Source organism: Anneissia japonica, unplaced genomic scaffold, assembly GCF_011630105.1.
Source record: "Anneissia japonica isolate Jap-2015-1 unplaced genomic scaffold, ASM1163010v1 scaffold597_len517326_cov190, whole genome shotgun sequence".
Lineage (NCBI taxonomy): Eukaryota > Metazoa > Echinodermata > Crinoidea > Comatulida > Comatulidae > Anneissia > Anneissia japonica.
In genome coordinates this window covers 209,806-227,667 of record NW_022699214.1, presented here as the reverse complement: position 1 = coordinate 227,667, position 17,862 = coordinate 209,806, and the positions used below count along the sequence as shown (strand labels likewise).

The following is a 17,862-nucleotide window of genomic DNA, read 5'->3' as shown; positions in this document are numbered from 1 at the left end:
TGTTTGTTCTGTCTGTTTATTTATAATGTCTAATTATTTGATGTCCTTTCCTTATCTATCTTTAGATTAAGATTTTATGATTGTTTCTCCATGTCAACCTCAATAATTCTTGATACGATCCTCAGTTTAATTCTTGTCAACAACAACACATCCTTATAAGGATATGTCATCGGCAGTGGTTTCACCCAGCCCAAAAATGTACCTGTGCTGAATGGAATGGTCCAAAGATTTACCTTCCTCTTGAGAATTTTAGTAGCAGACGACCTCTCTTCTCCGACCGCTTTATATATTTTACAATCGTGTACCTGTTCTTTCTTTCTGTCAAGTTTCGTTTCTGATAGCAGGTAGGCCTAAGTGTTTTGAGTTTATTTGCATGTTCTTATTCTGTAATATTTTGGCCTGATATTTACCTGGTGGCCTTCCTTGTCGAATGAATATGTCTCATAAAAAATAGTATGTAGAGGGTGGAGGCTGTCACGATTAGTAAACAAATGTGTACCGTTTTTACACTATGTACAGTACCTGGACACCTCCTTAAATGGGTGACTTTTTAGAAAGTAATGTGTGTAAAATTTAAAGAGTGGACGCACTAATGGTCACTCTTGTGATAAACTGAATGGACTGATAAACGTGTTCAGTATCCTAAAGCAAGGTTTGAAAACATGAACCTTCCCGTCATTTGAAAAATAATGTATAAATTCTTATTTTTTTAAAATTTTTTTAATTAGGATTGTGTTTGACACTTGCAGTAGGCCTATCTGTCGATTAATTGCATAATTATATAAGATACAAAAGTATATTGATAATTATTTTGGCGTTGTATATGTCTGTGTATACAGGGGCGGATCCAGAGATGTCCGAAAACTGAAAAGTGCGGGGGGGGGGGGCGAAAATGGGGCCAATCGAGATAACACTACCCTAGGGGGTCCATGCCCCCGCGAAATTGTTTTTCTAGACGCCCGAAAATAACATCGTTTGAGCAATTCGATCGATCAATTTTTTCTTTTTCTTTCTTTTTTTCTTTAGTTTTTTTTTAACTTTCCAAAAGGTGAGCCTGGTATATACAGTAATCTATTTAAAAATCTGCCTCTTGCCATCGGTAATCACACCTGATTTTCGTAGTCCCCGACCTATTTTTGCCACTTTTTCTAATGTTGTGAAATGTAATGCCTGGTTTGAAGTTATTTAATGCTGGAAAGTTAAAATGTCGTTAGTTGATCCGGAGGGTATTATTAGGTGTGATACATAAAGCACTAAATAGATCAAGAAGTCACTACAATATTGTAGTAAATCAGTGGTTAATCATCAATCAATCAACCAACTTTAAGAGCGCAAAGTATGATAGAGGTCTAGAAATACAAACAGCATGTATTATATCCTGGAAGTATCGCCAAGTTAATCAGTACAATAGTTATGTTTAATTTAACAGCTTAGATACAATAATTATTCTTTTACATGTTGATTCACGAATATTTACCTATATTTGGACAAAGATTCAAACGTATAAACTATAATTCTATACCAATATAAATGTTTCTTAAGTTAATAAACACAACATAGGCCTATCCAATTCCACATAAATACTTCTATTTTATTTCCAAGTTAATTGTCAAACTTTCAATGTGATACATTCTTAGATATCTTATTGGAGGTTAAGGAGACATTTATTACTAGTTGTAAGTACTATCATGGGTGCAGCCTTTATATTTTCTTATTGTTTACGTTAATTCAGATTTCTAACCGAAGGACAATCTAAAACTGAAAGAGTTTCCAAAATTTACTTGTATATTTTGAGATTCCAGCTTTCCGTTTGTGATTAAAATGTTTAGAAACAGTAGTAACTCTTTGCATTTTGGTTTCATAATCAGGCCTGCTGTACATAGGCCTATTACTAAGGTGCTGTGTTTCATCACAATATAGTGTTAGTATGCCTTTAAATCAAGCGAAGCTGGTTTTAGGACACACTGGCGGGGGTGAAAGGAGAATGCCCCCTTGAAGCAGATTTGAGGTTGTATTTGATAGATTACTATTTATGGTAATTTTCAATAACCTTTAAAAAAAAAATTACAAGAAATAGGAAGAAGGGGCGTAAAGCCTCTCACGTCCCGCTCTAAATCCACTAATGAATGTTATAGTTTAATACGGGTCATAGATGGATTGATTAGTTTTGCCTTTAGGCTTAACATCTTTTAAATTGATTCTAACCCACGAATATGAATTAACTGTTGCTGATTAACAACGTACATCAAAATATCTTTTCTTAACATTTAAATAACATTTTTAAGCTATCGGTACTACTTCTAGGCGTCACTCCATAAATCATCATATTGTGAAAATATTTTGCCAAATCAAGTCTGGAATTTTACTTGATGACATGTTTGCTCAAGGTTGCTTTTGGTTTCTTCGTGATGATGTTTACCAGAGTCTTGTTGAGATTTTGGAAACTGATTGGAAACCATGTTCTATTCCTAAACATACTACTGTGTCTGTAGTATAGTTTCTCGGGGCTTATCCGTATTCGAAAAATAGGGTCTGTGGCATGTTTTTTGTAGCGGCCTATATCTCGAATTAAGTTCCTTGTGCACCTTTGATTCATCAACACCATAAATCGTAAATGCATTCATCGTTTGCGTGTTTGATTGCACTTTGAAATTCATGATTCGTGAAAATCCGTTTGTAATCAAGTAATTTGAGTCGATTCTTGGAAGGTCATTTTCTGGTCCTCGATTTGGTTCATTTCTTATTCATGTAATAAACACTGCCTACAATGCGTATGTGACGCCTCAACAAGCGTTACCACTAATGATTTCCTTAGCATGGTATTAATAAGACTGATTTGGAGACAAGCCATGGTGAGAATGACGGCGTGTCATACCTATCCCTGATTTATACATTAAGGCCATCAATGCACAGCTCCATAGTTGAACTGTTCGTGAATTGCTTACTTTGCGAAGGGGGAAGGGGGAGGCGTTTATCTCTTTACCTCCTTCGACGTGGACTGTAAGCGCCTCTGTATAGCATCACTATAGCTTACCACGCCCGTTTGCAGAATAACGCTACAATTTACTACTTTCCACTTCTCATTTCCTTTTCTATAGTATAGTACGGTAGTAAATTTTGTAGTGAGTGAAACATCTCGAAATCACCGAATTATTTATTGTTTTGATACGTGTGTTATCCTACACTTTTTTTTTATAACACCCAGTAAAATGTTGCCCACTAGGCTCTGAGTTCTTATTTGCTTTTGCCGATTTCAGGCTCAAAGTGTTCTTATTTGTTCTTATTTTACACACTTTTCAAACATAGATAATTATTATTGTACAGCAGATATTACTGTACTGTATTCGGGTATTACGTAGTCACACCTACTGTACATAAGGTACGGATACGATTTGTTGTTTTTTCTATTAAAAAAAAAAAAAACCTCATTTTAAATTTTAACCCAGCCTCAATTTGCACTTATTTCGTTGTTAATTTTAAGACAATTCCAGCCTAAGTGTTCTTATGTATTATTATTTTTAAAAAGTGTTGGGATCACACTTCTATTAGGCTATATGAGCAAGTAAAGTATTTTTCAATCAATTCTTTGTGCTTTTCAGATTTTATACTACTGACGTGTGATAACATATATTATAGAGTGATCGCATATCCTAAATATTGTGTAGGGCCTACATTGGATACTATTAAATGCGAAATAAAGGGAATAGACATATTGCTATAAATAATTTATTTGTATGAATTTTGTGAGTTTCTGCGTATCATCACGGAGGTGTAATGTAATTTGTTAGGCCCTACAGATCTTCCATATAACAATACGAAAACAAAAATTTAAAAATTGATAATTCATTCCATGATTATTAGGCCCTAAATAGATAACTTGGAAACGATTAACGATGATGTATTGTGCGTTTTTGCTAGTATTTCTGATAGGTTTTTAGGTTGACATGTTAGTAATTCGACCTTCAAAATCCAAAGCAAAATAGCTGTCAAGTGTAAATTTACTGCTTGACACTTTAATGAATGACATGTATGTAGGCCTAGGCTATGCATACCGTTACATTGCGGGTCCCCTATATCATGCCTATATAACATTTAACTTCTCTTTTAAAAAGATCAACAAAGTTATGAACGTCTTCTAATTAAACACAAATTGAAACAATTTATGTTTAATATGAAAGTCCTTCATTTGATGACGGTACCAGACAATTCATGGGTCTAGTCACAGCTGATGCTTTGCCGAATGGCTTCTGCAGATGTTCTTACGCTAGTATTAATTCTAATAATTCCCATGACATTATTAGCAATTTTGACATTTCCTGCCTATTTTAAGAAATTTTCTGGAATTAACAAGAGTTTACCACGTAAACACTCTTCGTCGTACGCGCAGGCTATTCGTTGTGGCGTGTGTGTATACGAATACGTGCCAACAGTGTGTGCGGGCGTATAATAATGTGCATCGGGGTGATACAAGACCTTGTGTTAGTAAATGAATATCTATTGTAACTTATAGTGGAAACCTAATTTTAAATGAATATTATTTTATGGTGAGAATATTCGATACAGTGGTTTTGCCTCACGTATAATGCTATAATTTATGGCCAGATAACACGAGAACATGGAAGCTAGTTATTCGTGCAAAACGTCTTTTCTTACATCGGTGGCCTCATTAAAATACACTTGAAGCTTCAAGTAGCTTACCACTTAATGGCGTCATCAGCTGTATGTAAAGTATTATCCAAACCGAATTTACTAGTTTGTCTCTGTATCTGTGCCATCTGATCGCGTCATTCATGCATTTATTTATTTAAAATTCGTCACAATATATGACTACATCAAGCGGTCATTTCTAAACCCCCGGGCAACAAGAAGAGGATACAATAAAACAGGAAAAATTAAATTATCATTAAAAAGATAAAAATTAAACATTCACAAGATCAATAAAATAGTTAAAAAGAGTTGTTTTAAAAGATGCATATCAGTATTATGTAAAAATGAGGAATAGGATATCAGTAATATAGGCATTCCTGGTTCGTGGACGGGCCCAAGAGTGCAGAGAGCTGGAGCTACCAAAAAGTTTAGATGGTTTCCCAATCAACACCTACCTTAAATAGTCTCCTCGTGACACAGGTTTGGTTAATAGGCCTAGGCCTATGCCTAAACTAATAGCTCCGGAGGTCTTAAATACAGGTAAACGTTTTAATTCAGGCCAACTTATTAGGCTATTAATTATTATTTAAAAGTCATCATCCGTCCCTTGGACCCGTTGGAAGTCTATGAGATTATTAATAAAACCGAGTCGATGTTTGACGCATTTTTGTCTAGTACCACTATTTTATTCCTCCATGCTAGTACCCAGCGCTTTATAGGGATTAGATTTATGTTACATGTATAATATTAAGTTACAATGTACTACATACCGTACCACTTGAGAATATGTCAGAAAACAATTGAGATTTAATGTGCACCCATGGAGAGACGCTTAACATAGCATTAACCCACTGCATAGTAACGCTCGATTGTGAGCAATTAAAAAATCAACCATCCCAATTGACAAATGAAATCTATAGGCCTATATTTTGTTGGCAATAATGGAATTAATGATTACATAATTTCAATTATAATATTGCTTAATCGTTATATGAACAAAGAGGTACCGGTATATTAAAAAGCATGGGGTCGTTAATTGCGATGATCTACTATTTTTGTTACACCCTTCCTCGCTGTTAATTCGATGTTAGAGGCTGACATTCCCCCTCTCAAACGAACATGGTGACCTATTGTCAGCTTCTTCAATAAAGATCCCAAATGTGATATCAAACCTGGTACTGTATTGTTATTCTCCTTCCATACCTGGCTAAATGTCAACAATGTCCTGAGACCTTTTTGTGATATTTGTAAAACATGGTTTGTTTTGTTGGTTTTTAAACCACTTGTAGTTCCATCAGCAAACATAGGCCTACGGCAGAATTGACCTGGTCTTTAGTGTACCAATGTCATACCATGGAGTTGGCTACAATATTCTGTGGCTGTTGGTGTGTTTTCGTCATACATTTTATTGGTTATGGTGAAGCTTTTTTAATACAGTCGCATTAACAACCGATCGATTCGATTAATAAGTCAACCAATTAGGCCTAATTATTCGATCAATCAATCAATCTATACCAATCAATCAATAACGATCAATCGATGAAATAATGAATCAATCGGTGAATCAGTAAATTGATTCGTTTGATCAATCAGTCAACAGACACCAAATAATCAATATAAATCAATCAATACCAATCAATCGATGGATAAATGGATGAATCAATCAATAAAAGGTTCAATCAATCACCATCAAACCAACCAATCATTCAATCAATCAATCAATCAATCAATCATCCGATTACTTAGTCAATCAATCATCCAGTCAATCAATCAATAATTCGTCAATTAATTAGTCTCATTCGATCAATCAATCAAACAATTCGCCAATCAATTATACAATTAATCATTCGATCAATCTTTAATTCTATCAATCATTCATCCAATACCAATCAATCAATCAATCAATACAAATCAATCAATCAACACCAACCTACCAATTATTCAATCAAATAACCACCAAATCAATAAATTATTCAACCAATCAATCAATCAATCAATCAATCAAGCAAGCAAACAATAATGTCATATTATTTATTAGAAACGAATGTCTTAATACTGTATATCCTACCGGTACTGTACGTGATATGCATTGTATTTTGACCTGAAAAGAGCATGGTTATTTCTACCAGATTATAACATGGACCCCGAAGAAAGAATAAGACGCCGAGAAGAACGAAGAAGACGACGCGAGGCGGAGAAGTAAACAGATCTATATTATTGTTTTATATGTTTTTTATGGTGATGAAGTTCTGCAGTAATGACGTTAATGATGTTGTTATTGCTGATGACGATTATATGGCGTTGTTGATGATAATGATGATGATGATGATCATGATGATCATGATGATCATGATCATGATGGTGAGGATGCTAACGTTTACGATGATGATAATGATAATAATGATCATGGTGGTGGTGGTGGTGGTGATGAAAGATGATGGAAATTATAATGATTGGTGGGAATGCTGACGAACATAGGCCTATTTACTAATGAATATTTTCAAAATGTTATAATGAAGAAGAGCTACCGACGTTGCATATTTTGTATTTTCTAACGACAGAGCTGCTGCATTGGAGCAAGAAACGAAAGAAAGCAATGTAAGTAGATAATTTAAGTTTAGAAATATGTACCGGTACACAAAATCAAGTTTTATGTGAAGCGTAGGCCTGCCAGTGATTTACCCATTTACAGAAAATCGTATAGTTTGGACAAAGCTTTACTAATCCACCATCTTGTGTACTTTATTTTATCGTTTGCCAATTCATCACATAGAAGAGTAACACTTGTCTTCCAGGGTTAATTTTGTATACCGGTGGTCGCTTCGATGATGTGCTAAATTTTAAAAATGAGGGTTGTCGTAATCTAATTAACCAAACCGTCAAAGGCAGCTCTGATTATTTTAATTAGCACAGCATTAAAGATGATACGAATTGGGTCAAACATGTTAAACGGTTTAAAAGACCTGGTTTCGAGCCAAATGCAATATGTCACGATAATTTCAAAATATTACGAGGTGCGTCAACAATTAGGATTTTTCGGCCTATAAGCGACTCACAAGGCGCTTTAGATCTTATCTTTTAACTAATATGGACCTATATACGTTATAGTATTAAAAGTTATATAAAATGTCGTAATACATATATAATCTTTGAACGGTAAAGAAGATATGAGTAGAATTTGATAATGAATCTTTATGAGTAGATTTTTCTCATGATTCATGCCATACGATAGTAAGAAAATGAATAGTGGGGAGTGTTTGGTAGTCAGGATTTGTGCCAGTATATGGATTAAATGGATAAACGTTGGTATGTATGGTGTTGAATTATGAGCAACGAGTAGGCACGCAAATATGTGCTAAAGTCTGCTATTACGTTTACATCTGATGCTTCAATCATATCCATTCGACTGTGCACTATTTTCGTCGTAGGCCCTACACTAATTATCATAATGCTTGTATCGCTTTTATGGATAGGGTTTACATGAAAATTACAAATTGTGATAATAAAAAGTTTTATTTATTTATTAAATATTTTTTAATGTGCCATCATAAGTTAACCAAATTGCTTAAAAAAAGTTTAAACATTTACTTTATTTATTGGAAAGATCCGATCCAGTCGAGAGGAAGCAGCGCACACGTCACATGACTATGAGCAGACGACACCAACACTAGAACCAGAAAAGAACAATGAACCCGATTCAGAGCAGGTACCTACTGAAAACGTGCTCTTTGTGAACGATGACGACTCGCGATGCAATGGCGATAATGAAGAATATGACAATGAAAATGTGGAACAACAAAAGGAGGACTATACATTAATGAACAGACCTGATTCGGATGCAGAGGAATTAACGCCGTCAGTCACGGAGGAGAATAAAGAACGAACTGAAAATAAGGTGAAAGTGGGGAAACTGAGTAAGATATCTCCGCCAAAACCGTAAGTTCCTTAGTTCGCCTTTAAATACAACATTAATTGATCGATTGAATCTTCGGATACTATGAGGTAGTAAATTCTTCATTCGGATATTTGGTGAGAGTTCCAATGTGTATAGTAAATTGACCGAGGTCTACCGTAACTTTCCCAAATACATGAAACGTTTTTATGAATAAGTTGGCGTTTTACTGGTTTTTTTTTTGTTTTTTTTTTCAGGTCACCTAGTCAGAATTCGTCGCAAACTGAGCCCGAAGCTTTAAATGTTTATAAGGTAGACTGTAGTGTTGAATTTTAATTATTTTGTATTGACAAAATCAGATTGATCAAACTGTGTCTGTACGGTGTTTTAATGTTCCATTGTTTTTAACTCTCTTAAAGGAGATGAAGTTGAAGAAAGAACAAGATGAGTCGATGAAAACCGCCCTATTGGAACTGCGATTGGAGCAAACACAAATTCATGAAGAAATAGATTATACTGTTGTTCTACACGAACAGTGATAGGCCCATGCATCTGTGTCGTTAATTAACGGAAAAGCTTCTTTGGAAGCTAATAACACAAAATATACAAAGTAAGCAATCGAAATGTTGATTAATATTGTTTATTAGTTAATTATGATCCTCACATACATTTAACTTATTTATTTTTGTAATATTTTCAAGGGTTTACCAAAATCCCGACTTGAACGTGAGAAGCAGGCAGGTAGTATTCTGAGTAGTGGCGGAGAGATGTGTATAAGAGACAGGTATTCAACAGCAGCATGCGGAAGATCGTCGCAGACGACAACAAGAAGAGGAACAGAAATTGAAACAAGAATTTGAAAAACAAAAGAAAGAACGAGAAATTCGTATGCAGAAAATGGCACATAATCCATATGCCTATCAGGCCCCTAAAGTTACGGTAAATATACATTATGATAATGTCTACAGTTATGTCTTCTTGAAATCTAGAAAACAAGTTTTAACATTAGTATTGATAACATGGCATAGGCTCACAATGAAACTTGAACAGTTTGCCCTAAATAAGAGACCACTTTTGGACCTGAAAATTTGGGATGGTCACGGATCGGTCTCCAATTAGAGGGTTAGATTTGTGTTTAAAGATTGGCGTTTGTTATTTGGTTCTTTAAAAAAAAAGGTGGTCTTGAAGAGGGTTATTGGTGGGTGCACTGTAGTTATATCACCACATTTTTATATATAGCATGTATTCCGTAATCTTCCCACAAACAGACGATTTCGTACGAAACTGTTGCAGTTAAATAACCAGTTTTTTTCGGGGGGGGGGGAGCTTATAAGTTTTATCATATAGAGATGTATAAACCTTTAAATATTTACAATGTGCTGCTAGAATAGTCAAGCTACCCTGAAATTTGGCATAAGAAAGGCTGAAGCACAGGAACGTGAAAAGAAGAAAGTGTTGTCGGAGAGAGTGCAGCCCCTGAATTTTGGACCTAACCCAACAAAAGATAAGTTGCGGCAACTGGCCCAAGAGCTCGTCGAGAAACTGACAACCGCGTACGGAAAATTCTTCGATCTTGAGTACCAAACCGAGCGTTCTAAATACACCGTACGTATTGTGAATCGCATTTTAGTTTAACTGACGAACTGTGAGGATAAAGATTATCTTTTTAACATGTTAATTACTAAATATATGTGTATACATTGTAAAGTGGATATTAATGATGGGGCTTGTGTAAATCTGATTTTCACATTACAGTAATACACTTAATTTGCATACGACGTGCACACTTAAGCGGTCTTTCATAGTTTGCCTTTTGACAATTGTCAATTGTCTTTTGAATGTCAAATGCTAAGTCATACAAACAATTAGGCCTGTATATAATACGTATATTTTTTAATTCGTCTAAATCCTTATACAGATACACGAACTGAAAACAAGAATCAAGGCAATGAATAAATACAGGTTGGTTTTAAAGTATTCATTGGACCGTTACAAACAGTATTATTATTTTAGTTTAGTTTAACTAGCGACTGTGATGATTTGGCCTATTTTGTTTACATGTTAATTATTAGATATAATATAATTTATAGGCCCGCCCTCTAAAGAAAAAGAGTGAAAAAAAGAAGTGGATGAATCCATACATTGATCACGCCGATAGATTCATATATAGATAGAGTTAAAACGAGTAAAATTTCAATCTATTTAGAGTGAATGCCATTGTCTTTCTGGGTTCAAATTCTGCAAATTGCAGTAATATTATTTTATTGACGTCTCATAACTGTTCCATCGTAAGAAAAACAACATGTTTTGAAAATACAAAGGCCTATGCACAGTATAACGATTATCATTTATATTTAGCTATGAGCGGCAGGCGAAGGTTTCTGCAGGTGGTCTGTCAAACATGTAAGTATAAAAATTAATTATTAATTATTATCATTTATTAATTATTATTAATTATTTGTAATGTTAGACAGTACTATATATCATTGAAGCTATTTTCTGAATAGAACCTTTCTGTCTATTTTTGAAGAAGATTAACACTTATTTTGTTTGTGTTTATAGTGTGAAGCAATTAGAGCAGGCGCAAGATGTAAGTGTTTCCATGGTGTTTAACATTATGTCATGTTATTTCCATTAATTAATTAATTAAAAAATGTATTATTTATGTTCTTATTGACGGTTAGATACCGCGACACAGGCCCTCGTCAGCTAAGCGTCATTAGTTAAACACTCGTCTATAAACGCGTTGAGATTTATACTGTTATTATCCTGAAAACCATTAAGCATTTAATCAAACCGTTAATTGCTCACATATTGTTGGAATAACTAATCAACTGCCAATTAGACTCTTGAAATCATTCAATTTTTATTGATTTAAAGAATAAAATTCGGTAGTGGTTATACTGTTGTTCTACACGAACAGTGATAGGCCCATGCATCTGTGTCGTTAATTAACGGAAAAGCTTCTTTGGAAGCTAATAACACAAAATATACAAAGTAAGCAATCGAAATGTTGATTAATATTGTTTATTAGTTAATTATGATCCTCACATACATTTAACTTATTTATTTTTGTAATATTTTCAAGGGTTTACCAAAATCCCGACTTGAACGTGAGAAGCAGGCAGGTAGTATTCTGAGTAGTGGCGGAGTTAAAGCGCGGCTTGCTATGTTTGGTGGAGGGTCGAACCAGTCTAAAAACAATGAGGAGGTGAGTAGTCAGATAGATAGTCAGGGGTGGATTTAGAGGGGAAGGGGAATAAACAATTACGTTTTAGCCCCATCCTTCCCACTAAACGTTAAACCAACATACATGATATGTTATAACATTTTCTACTTCTCCTGGTTAGTACAGACATACGAAGTGAGGATTATCGTACTTGTTTAACAAAAGAAAACAAAATTATACAACTTTGAAATATTAACCTTATAAGACTAAGTTTGCCTGAATGAAAACATTGTATTTGATACTTCTGGAAATATCCTCGTTATTCGTAGGTACCACAAAACACAAACAATCGGAAAATGGTAGGGTAAAAAAATCGTCCAATTTCGACCAAAATCGTGACCTATAGACACTTTGCGTTTTTGCCAAAATTGGGCTATTTTTCCCCTTGTCGTTTATCTGCTGATTCTTATATCATAGTAACTAAGGATCATGAATATAGCAATAGTGTTTAAATTAACCTACAGCATTCATCAAAATTATGCCAGAATTAAGCCTATAATGAATTAATTATATATCGTCAGAATTAACATTATTTAAACGGCCCTCTTCAAATCTGTAGCATAATATTTATTAAACATTCTCTTTACTGAAAAATAATCTTAATTATCTGAAGATATAAGGAGGTCCGATTTATACCTATTATCTTTAAACTATTATAAATTTTAAGATGGCGACGCATTTCCTTCCTTTTTCTTTGCAGGAAACGCGAAAACAGTTGATTGATCTGACCAAGTAAGTCTTAAACTGCCACCAGCATTGCAAACCCACCTGCAGCGATCTCAAGACTTGTAGATTACTCTTGCTTCAGATTCCGCTGTCCTTTAACAAATTATTTATCACAAGAACAGATATTATGTAATTTCAGTATTTTATTGTCCCTTGGTTATTACGAAAATACAGTAAGCCTATATTTATTTTAATTCAAAAAAATACCTTTGATTTGAGTAGATATCCTCTGCTGATAAACGTTTGAAGTTAAAACAAATCTCAACTGAACATTCCAAGAGCAACTGTCTGTTTTAAACTCAATAGTTATATCTTGGTAGTCTGTTGGTAGATATGTTGTTTATTGTTGGTTCGTAAACATTGCTATAACGGTAGTGGCATTACATGCCTTTGAATATATTGGGTATATATACGTCAGTGTAATTATCAGTATAATTATTATCAATAATATTAAACATTACCATTGGTATTGTGTTGATTAGAATATTAGTGCCCTTTTTTAGTGATGTATAGGGGACATTGGGAATTTTCAGAGTCAAATATTACACCCAAGTGGTTTAAACAACGCCATATCTTCCATCCTAGCACCTTCACTTTTTCATCACATCCTCACCTCACACCTCCCTCCCCATTAAATTTTCCTAGATACCCCGTGGCCTTTATAATATGAGCAATACTGATGGATATGAGAACATGTCAGAACAGTAGAACATGTTTATAGTATTATGGTTAGATTTGATGTTGTTTGTTAATGAAAAGAAACTGAAACATGAAAGTAATCTAACGGTAAAACACACATTTATTTATAAAGTTTACACATTTTTGTATTCTTTTACGGAAATTCAATAAAGAAGACACAGGCATCGGTAGGTTTTATGCGCCATCGGTAATAATGCTACTATTTTTATGAAAATTTTGCATTTAATTAAATGACAGTAATATAAGCTCTCAATATAAGATTGATAATCAGAGGTATAGTATAAAGCTACTAATAAATATACATTCCTTTCAGAATATTTGGATTTGAACACTGTATTGCACCGCGTGAGGAAGAACGATTCCTGAAATTAGTAAAATATGGGCATAGACATTACATTAGACAATAATAGCAATAAATGTAGATAGTGCCCTATTATCATCGTAGTGGGATCGGTACCTTTTAGAATAGTCTCAGTTGTAATAATGAAAAACTTGTTCCAATATGAAGAATAATATTACTAATCTCTAATTACGGACGCTAACTTTTGTAACGTTTTAATAATTTTATATTTCTTTTTTGTATTTTAATAATTTAATAACTCATAATAAATAGTATAAAGTACTGTACCTTATTCATTGTCTTGCTACACGTACAATGTCGATATAATAGATGGATGATGAATGATAATGATGATGATTTTGATAATAATGCCGTCGACGAGATGATTACGATTGAGACGATGATGGTGACGAGAGTGATGATAAATAGGCATATTAAATAATGATGATGATGAATTTTACAATGATGATTACGATGACGACGACGACGATGGATGATGGTGATAAGTTTAAAGGATCATGATGATGAGGGTGGTGGTGGCGAGGATGGTGCCGATATTATTAGAGAGTAGGGAGTTTTTGAAATTCCATCATAAACGTTAATCGCACAGCACAAAACTGTTTTTACATATTTAGAATGTCAAACGGATCCATTTTGCGTGCCAATGAAAATGTTTGAAAGTTTTAATAATTTGCATACGATATCTGACAGTACGTCATGCGTTGCTATTTCGAAAACTCCTTATTTACCATCGATGATATTTAAGGGTATTTGAGGACTGGCAGTAATCTGGGATGGACAATGATGGGAACAAAGACGGCGATAGAAACACAATGATTCACAAAGACGACGAGGACGACGATGATGATGATGATGATGAATATGATCGTAATGGTGATGATGACCAACCATTGATATAATGATATAGTTACCTCATACAATGATGAGGGATTAAAGTGACGAGTGATGTGATAACGGTATGAATTGCGTTCTAGGCCCATATCAATGTGTGGTGGACTGGTATGCAGTTAACAATATCCACAATTTTAGACTGAGCGACTTGACGAGGCTTGCAATGATTTTGGAATCGGACTGACAATCAATCATACTTAGTCAAAGTCTGTTCATTTAAAAAATACTTCAGATTTGTTAATGCTTTTCTTCGTCATTGTTGACGCCATCGACTGACTCTTCTCTAGCTTTTCTCTCATAACTTCCTTATACTGTGGATTATTATCCTTGAACGAGAGTTTCCATAATCGCGTCGGACTTGTTCGAACTGTTCCGGTAACACCTCTTTGCGAGTCCCTTTCAAGTTCGGTCATCTGCCGTAGGTTTACGGAATTCGTAGGTGTCGGGTTGGGATCAACACGTTCAAGCTTCGGTCGTTCATACAATCTGAACTCATTCGGCGGAAGAATGTACCCATACTCATCCATCGGCGGAACACGCATTTCGCTACGTAGCTTCAGTTTCTTGAACTCCTTCATATCTTTCTCGGATCTGGCAACAGCCATGGTACGAAGACGATCATTTTCGATTATGGGAACCTCGCTCAGAAACTTTCCTAAAGTATTCGAGCCCATGCTAGAATGCGGAGGAATCTTCATCGGGTACATGTCTGCTATCAGCGACGGGACAGTCTTTCCGGAGGTATCGAGCTTGACGATTTCCTTCGTATTCGTTCGGAAATTGCGCCACACATTGCTGTCAAACGCTGGATCCCATCGACGAGGAAATGGAGGTTCTCGCCGGCCGCTCTCGATCCACAATCGGAATGCATTGGTTGGGTTAACGTTTGTCGACTCGTCAACATATGAACGAACTTTATGATTGACATGAATGTTTGATAGTGTTCTTGGTAGTCGCTTTGTTGTCAGCTTTCCAAGCGGACGCGGACAAAATGCACTTTGTTTGTAGGTTCGATCGGATTGGAGGCGATCGCGCTCCTCTATTGTCATTTTCTCCTGCTCATCCTCGAAGTAACTTTGATCAGGCTTTCCTAATTTCATTACATATAAACCGTTCCTGTATGAGGGAAATAGAAGAAAATAATTAATGATTTAAAACTCATTGAGTAGAAAACAAAGTAATTACGAATTATATATCTTTTCCATTAAGTTTCAAACGAATAGTTGTTACTCGTATTTAAATAATTTATATTGCGTTCATCGAGCCGATACTATTTTATTGTATGTTTACATGTATATTTGACAATAAATTTAATCTGTATCTGTATCTGTAAGAAAGGAAAAGCATGTTGAGGGCATGACACATATTAACTCTTAGGCCTATATTAAACTAAATGTAAGCTCCTTTGTGAATTGCACTTCAGTGCGATAACCATTGCAGCAACCTAAATAAAACTATCACTCGAAAATATTTCAGTTGGTAGGCCGATTCAGTGGCGTATCTAGAGGTCCTGAAATGGAGGGGGGGGGGGGGCGGGGCCGAAAGTGGGGCCGATCGAAACAACACTTTAGGTGGTCCGGGGGCTTTCTAGACGCCCGAAAATCATCTGAGGCGTTTTGGGCAATCAATTATTCTATTTTCCTTTCTTCCTTTTTTTTAAATTTTTAGTTTCCAAAAGGGAGGCGGAAATCCGCCCCTGATATCATAGATCTTTCTGTGGCACCGCGTGTTCACGGGTTCATTTTTAAAAAAACTTGCTTATAGGCCTACCGGTTCTAACTCTGCTTCCCATCTATATAGGCCTAAAGAATTCCGCTTTGAATTGCTTAATCTAAGAACACACAATGAATGACTAAACACCTATGCAGTTTGGATTTCCTATTGCAGAGATACGATAGTTACATATAAGGCCTATCTGTGCCGTTCCATTATAACTATAGCAAAGGACGCTATGCCCTTGAGTACCAAAAAAACACACAGTTAGTACATAGTGGATTTGACTTCCGGGTTGCTAAAGAGGCCTACCTTTCACTGTAAAATGAGCTGTGTGATCGTCTCTAAAGCAACGAATCAAGATGATTGGTGTCTCGTATATCTAATATCATCGTAATTCATCTCTGCATTCATTATAACATAATTCTTGTTTCGCATGCGGCATAAATTTATCGGTGTACTAAAGATGGATTATGTTTGGTTTGTTGACGTGTTGGACTAGATAATTATCACAAGGGGTGATAGGTAAATTAAATAAATATTTCAGTAAATATATTAACTAAACCTAATACATAGTACGTATAATTAGACTAAAATTAATATTTGGTATATATCAACATAATATTTGTGTCAAAACATATTCTGCATGCGCATTACTTAATCAATATGAATTATATTGTAAAAATAATAAAAAATGGAACGGTCCAAATATTGCTTAGCAACTCTGCCGTGCTTGTTTAGCTGTTACCTTAAGTATACTCACCCCCTTTGATTCATTTAATATATGACTCCTAATTAAGACATAAATTTAATATTGTCAATGAAAACATTTCAAAACATCCAAAATGTGAGTTCGTATAAATTGATTATTCTTATATCGTTATAATAGGAGAAATTTATTAATTAAGAATATTGGGATTAATATCTTGGCGGGGGACGTCATCAAATTTACCGACAGCAATGTCTACTCGACGATCAATATTAATAGTTTCTGAAAGAGAGGTTATTTGAACGCTTAGATTAGGAGCAGTTAACTATACGATAAAACCATACGGAATAAATTAAAATGATGAATTCCACTGAATTAAGACACATTAAGACGTAAAACTAAGGTGAGTTTCGAAGAATACGTTTTTTTTTTTAAATGTAGGCCAGCTACTATGCTGTTTCCCCCAAATAGATACTCATAATTTGAGTCGCTCAGTAGGTTATTTATTCTCTAGGGCAAGCTTCCACAAACACAGTGTACATTACACCTCACAACTAGGCTTCATTATATTTACACATTAAATGGTTTGTGTGCCTCCTTTTCTTCCCATGACTACTAGGGCATGTCGTGGTTTTCGACGGGGTGGCAAACCTGAGCCCATTGGTGATTTTGCCTTTCGACGTATCTACATAGGCCTATAGGTTTATATAATCTAGGCCTTTATTTTGTATCGACAAAAATAATAATTTTCGAATAAACCTATATAAAGTATAATATCAACTTTCTCCATGCAGAAAATATAGGCTTCCAATAATAAATCATAATTATTATGTAGGCCAAAAAATTATCGACATAGGCCTATAGGTTTATATAATCTAGGCCTTCATTTTGTATCGACAAAAATAATAATTTTAGTATAAACCTAAATAAAGTATAATATCAACTTTCTCCATGCAGAAAATATAGCCTTCCAATATCTGTCTCTTATACACATC

General features: G+C 34.8%; 4 protein-coding genes across 5 annotated transcripts in view; 3 read left to right on the top strand and 1 right to left on the bottom strand.

The window, feature by feature from the left end:
• Positions 1-202: 202 nt before the first annotated feature.
• LOC117102890 lies at positions 203-9,078 on the top strand. The gene is made up of 6 exons (XM_033243341.1): positions 203-344; positions 6,777-6,846; positions 7,209-7,245; positions 8,252-8,583; positions 8,797-8,851; positions 8,959-9,078. Exons 2-6 carry the CDS (start codon positions 6,785-6,787, stop codon positions 9,076-9,078), a joined length of 606 nt encoding a protein of 201 aa, XP_033099232.1. The 5' UTR covers positions 203-344; positions 6,777-6,784.
• Positions 9,079-9,322: 244 nt separating this feature from the next.
• LOC117102873 lies at positions 9,323-13,820 on the top strand. The gene is made up of 7 exons (XM_033243309.1): positions 9,323-9,478; positions 9,926-10,144; positions 10,458-10,501; positions 10,898-10,942; positions 11,102-11,129; positions 11,628-11,750; positions 12,469-13,820. The coding sequence occupies exons 1-7, from the start codon at positions 9,428-9,430 to the stop codon at positions 12,502-12,504; spliced, it is 546 nt and encodes a 181-aa protein (XP_033099200.1). The 5' UTR covers positions 9,323-9,427; the 3' UTR covers positions 12,505-13,820.
• Positions 13,276-17,862, bottom strand: part of LOC117102872 (testis-expressed protein 52-like) — a 29,907-nt gene continuing 25,320 nt past the window's right edge. Inside the window, exons 1-2 of one of the 2 annotated variants that reach the window (XM_033243307.1) lie at positions 16,471-16,660; positions 13,276-15,561 (exon numbers count right to left, since the gene is read on the bottom strand). In XM_033243307.1, coding sequence (XP_033099198.1) covers positions 14,658-15,545 — 888 coding nt within the window. In that variant the 5' untranslated portion in view covers positions 15,546-15,561; positions 16,471-16,660 and the 3' untranslated portion in view covers positions 13,276-14,657. Of the gene's footprint in view, positions 15,562-16,470; positions 16,661-17,862 lie in introns of those variants that run through there. The other variant, XM_033243308.1, reaches the window with a different exon arrangement.
• The window catches only part of LOC117102869, a 5,922-nt gene continuing 5,190 nt past the window's right edge, over positions 17,131-17,862 (top strand). The window contains exon 1 of the mRNA XM_033243298.1: positions 17,131-17,270. The gene's annotated coding sequence lies outside the window, so the exon portion shown is untranslated. The remainder of the gene's footprint in view (positions 17,271-17,862) is intronic.

Excerpts from the sequence above, each read along its gene's own strand:
- LOC117102873 (XM_033243309.1), top strand. The coding sequence starts at position 9,428 with ATGCAGAAAATGGCACATAATCCATATGCCTATCAGGCCCCTAAAGTT. Across the intron at positions 10,502-10,897 it reads AAGGCAATGAATAAATACAG|CTATGAGCGGCAGGCGAAGG; the intron begins GTTGGTTTTAAA and ends ATTTATATTTAG. Across the intron at positions 11,130-11,627 it reads AATTAGAGCAGGCGCAAGAT|GGTTTACCAAAATCCCGACT; the intron begins GTAAGTGTTTCC and ends AATATTTTCAAG.
- LOC117102890 (XM_033243341.1), top strand. The coding sequence starts at position 6,785 with ATGGACCCCGAAGAAAGAATAAGACGCCGAGAAGAACGAAGAAGACGA. Across the intron at positions 8,584-8,796 it reads AAGATATCTCCGCCAAAACC|GTCACCTAGTCAGAATTCGT; the intron begins GTAAGTTCCTTA and ends TTTTTTTTTCAG. Across the intron at positions 8,852-8,958 it reads AAGCTTTAAATGTTTATAAG|GAGATGAAGTTGAAGAAAGA; the intron begins GTAGACTGTAGT and ends ACTCTCTTAAAG.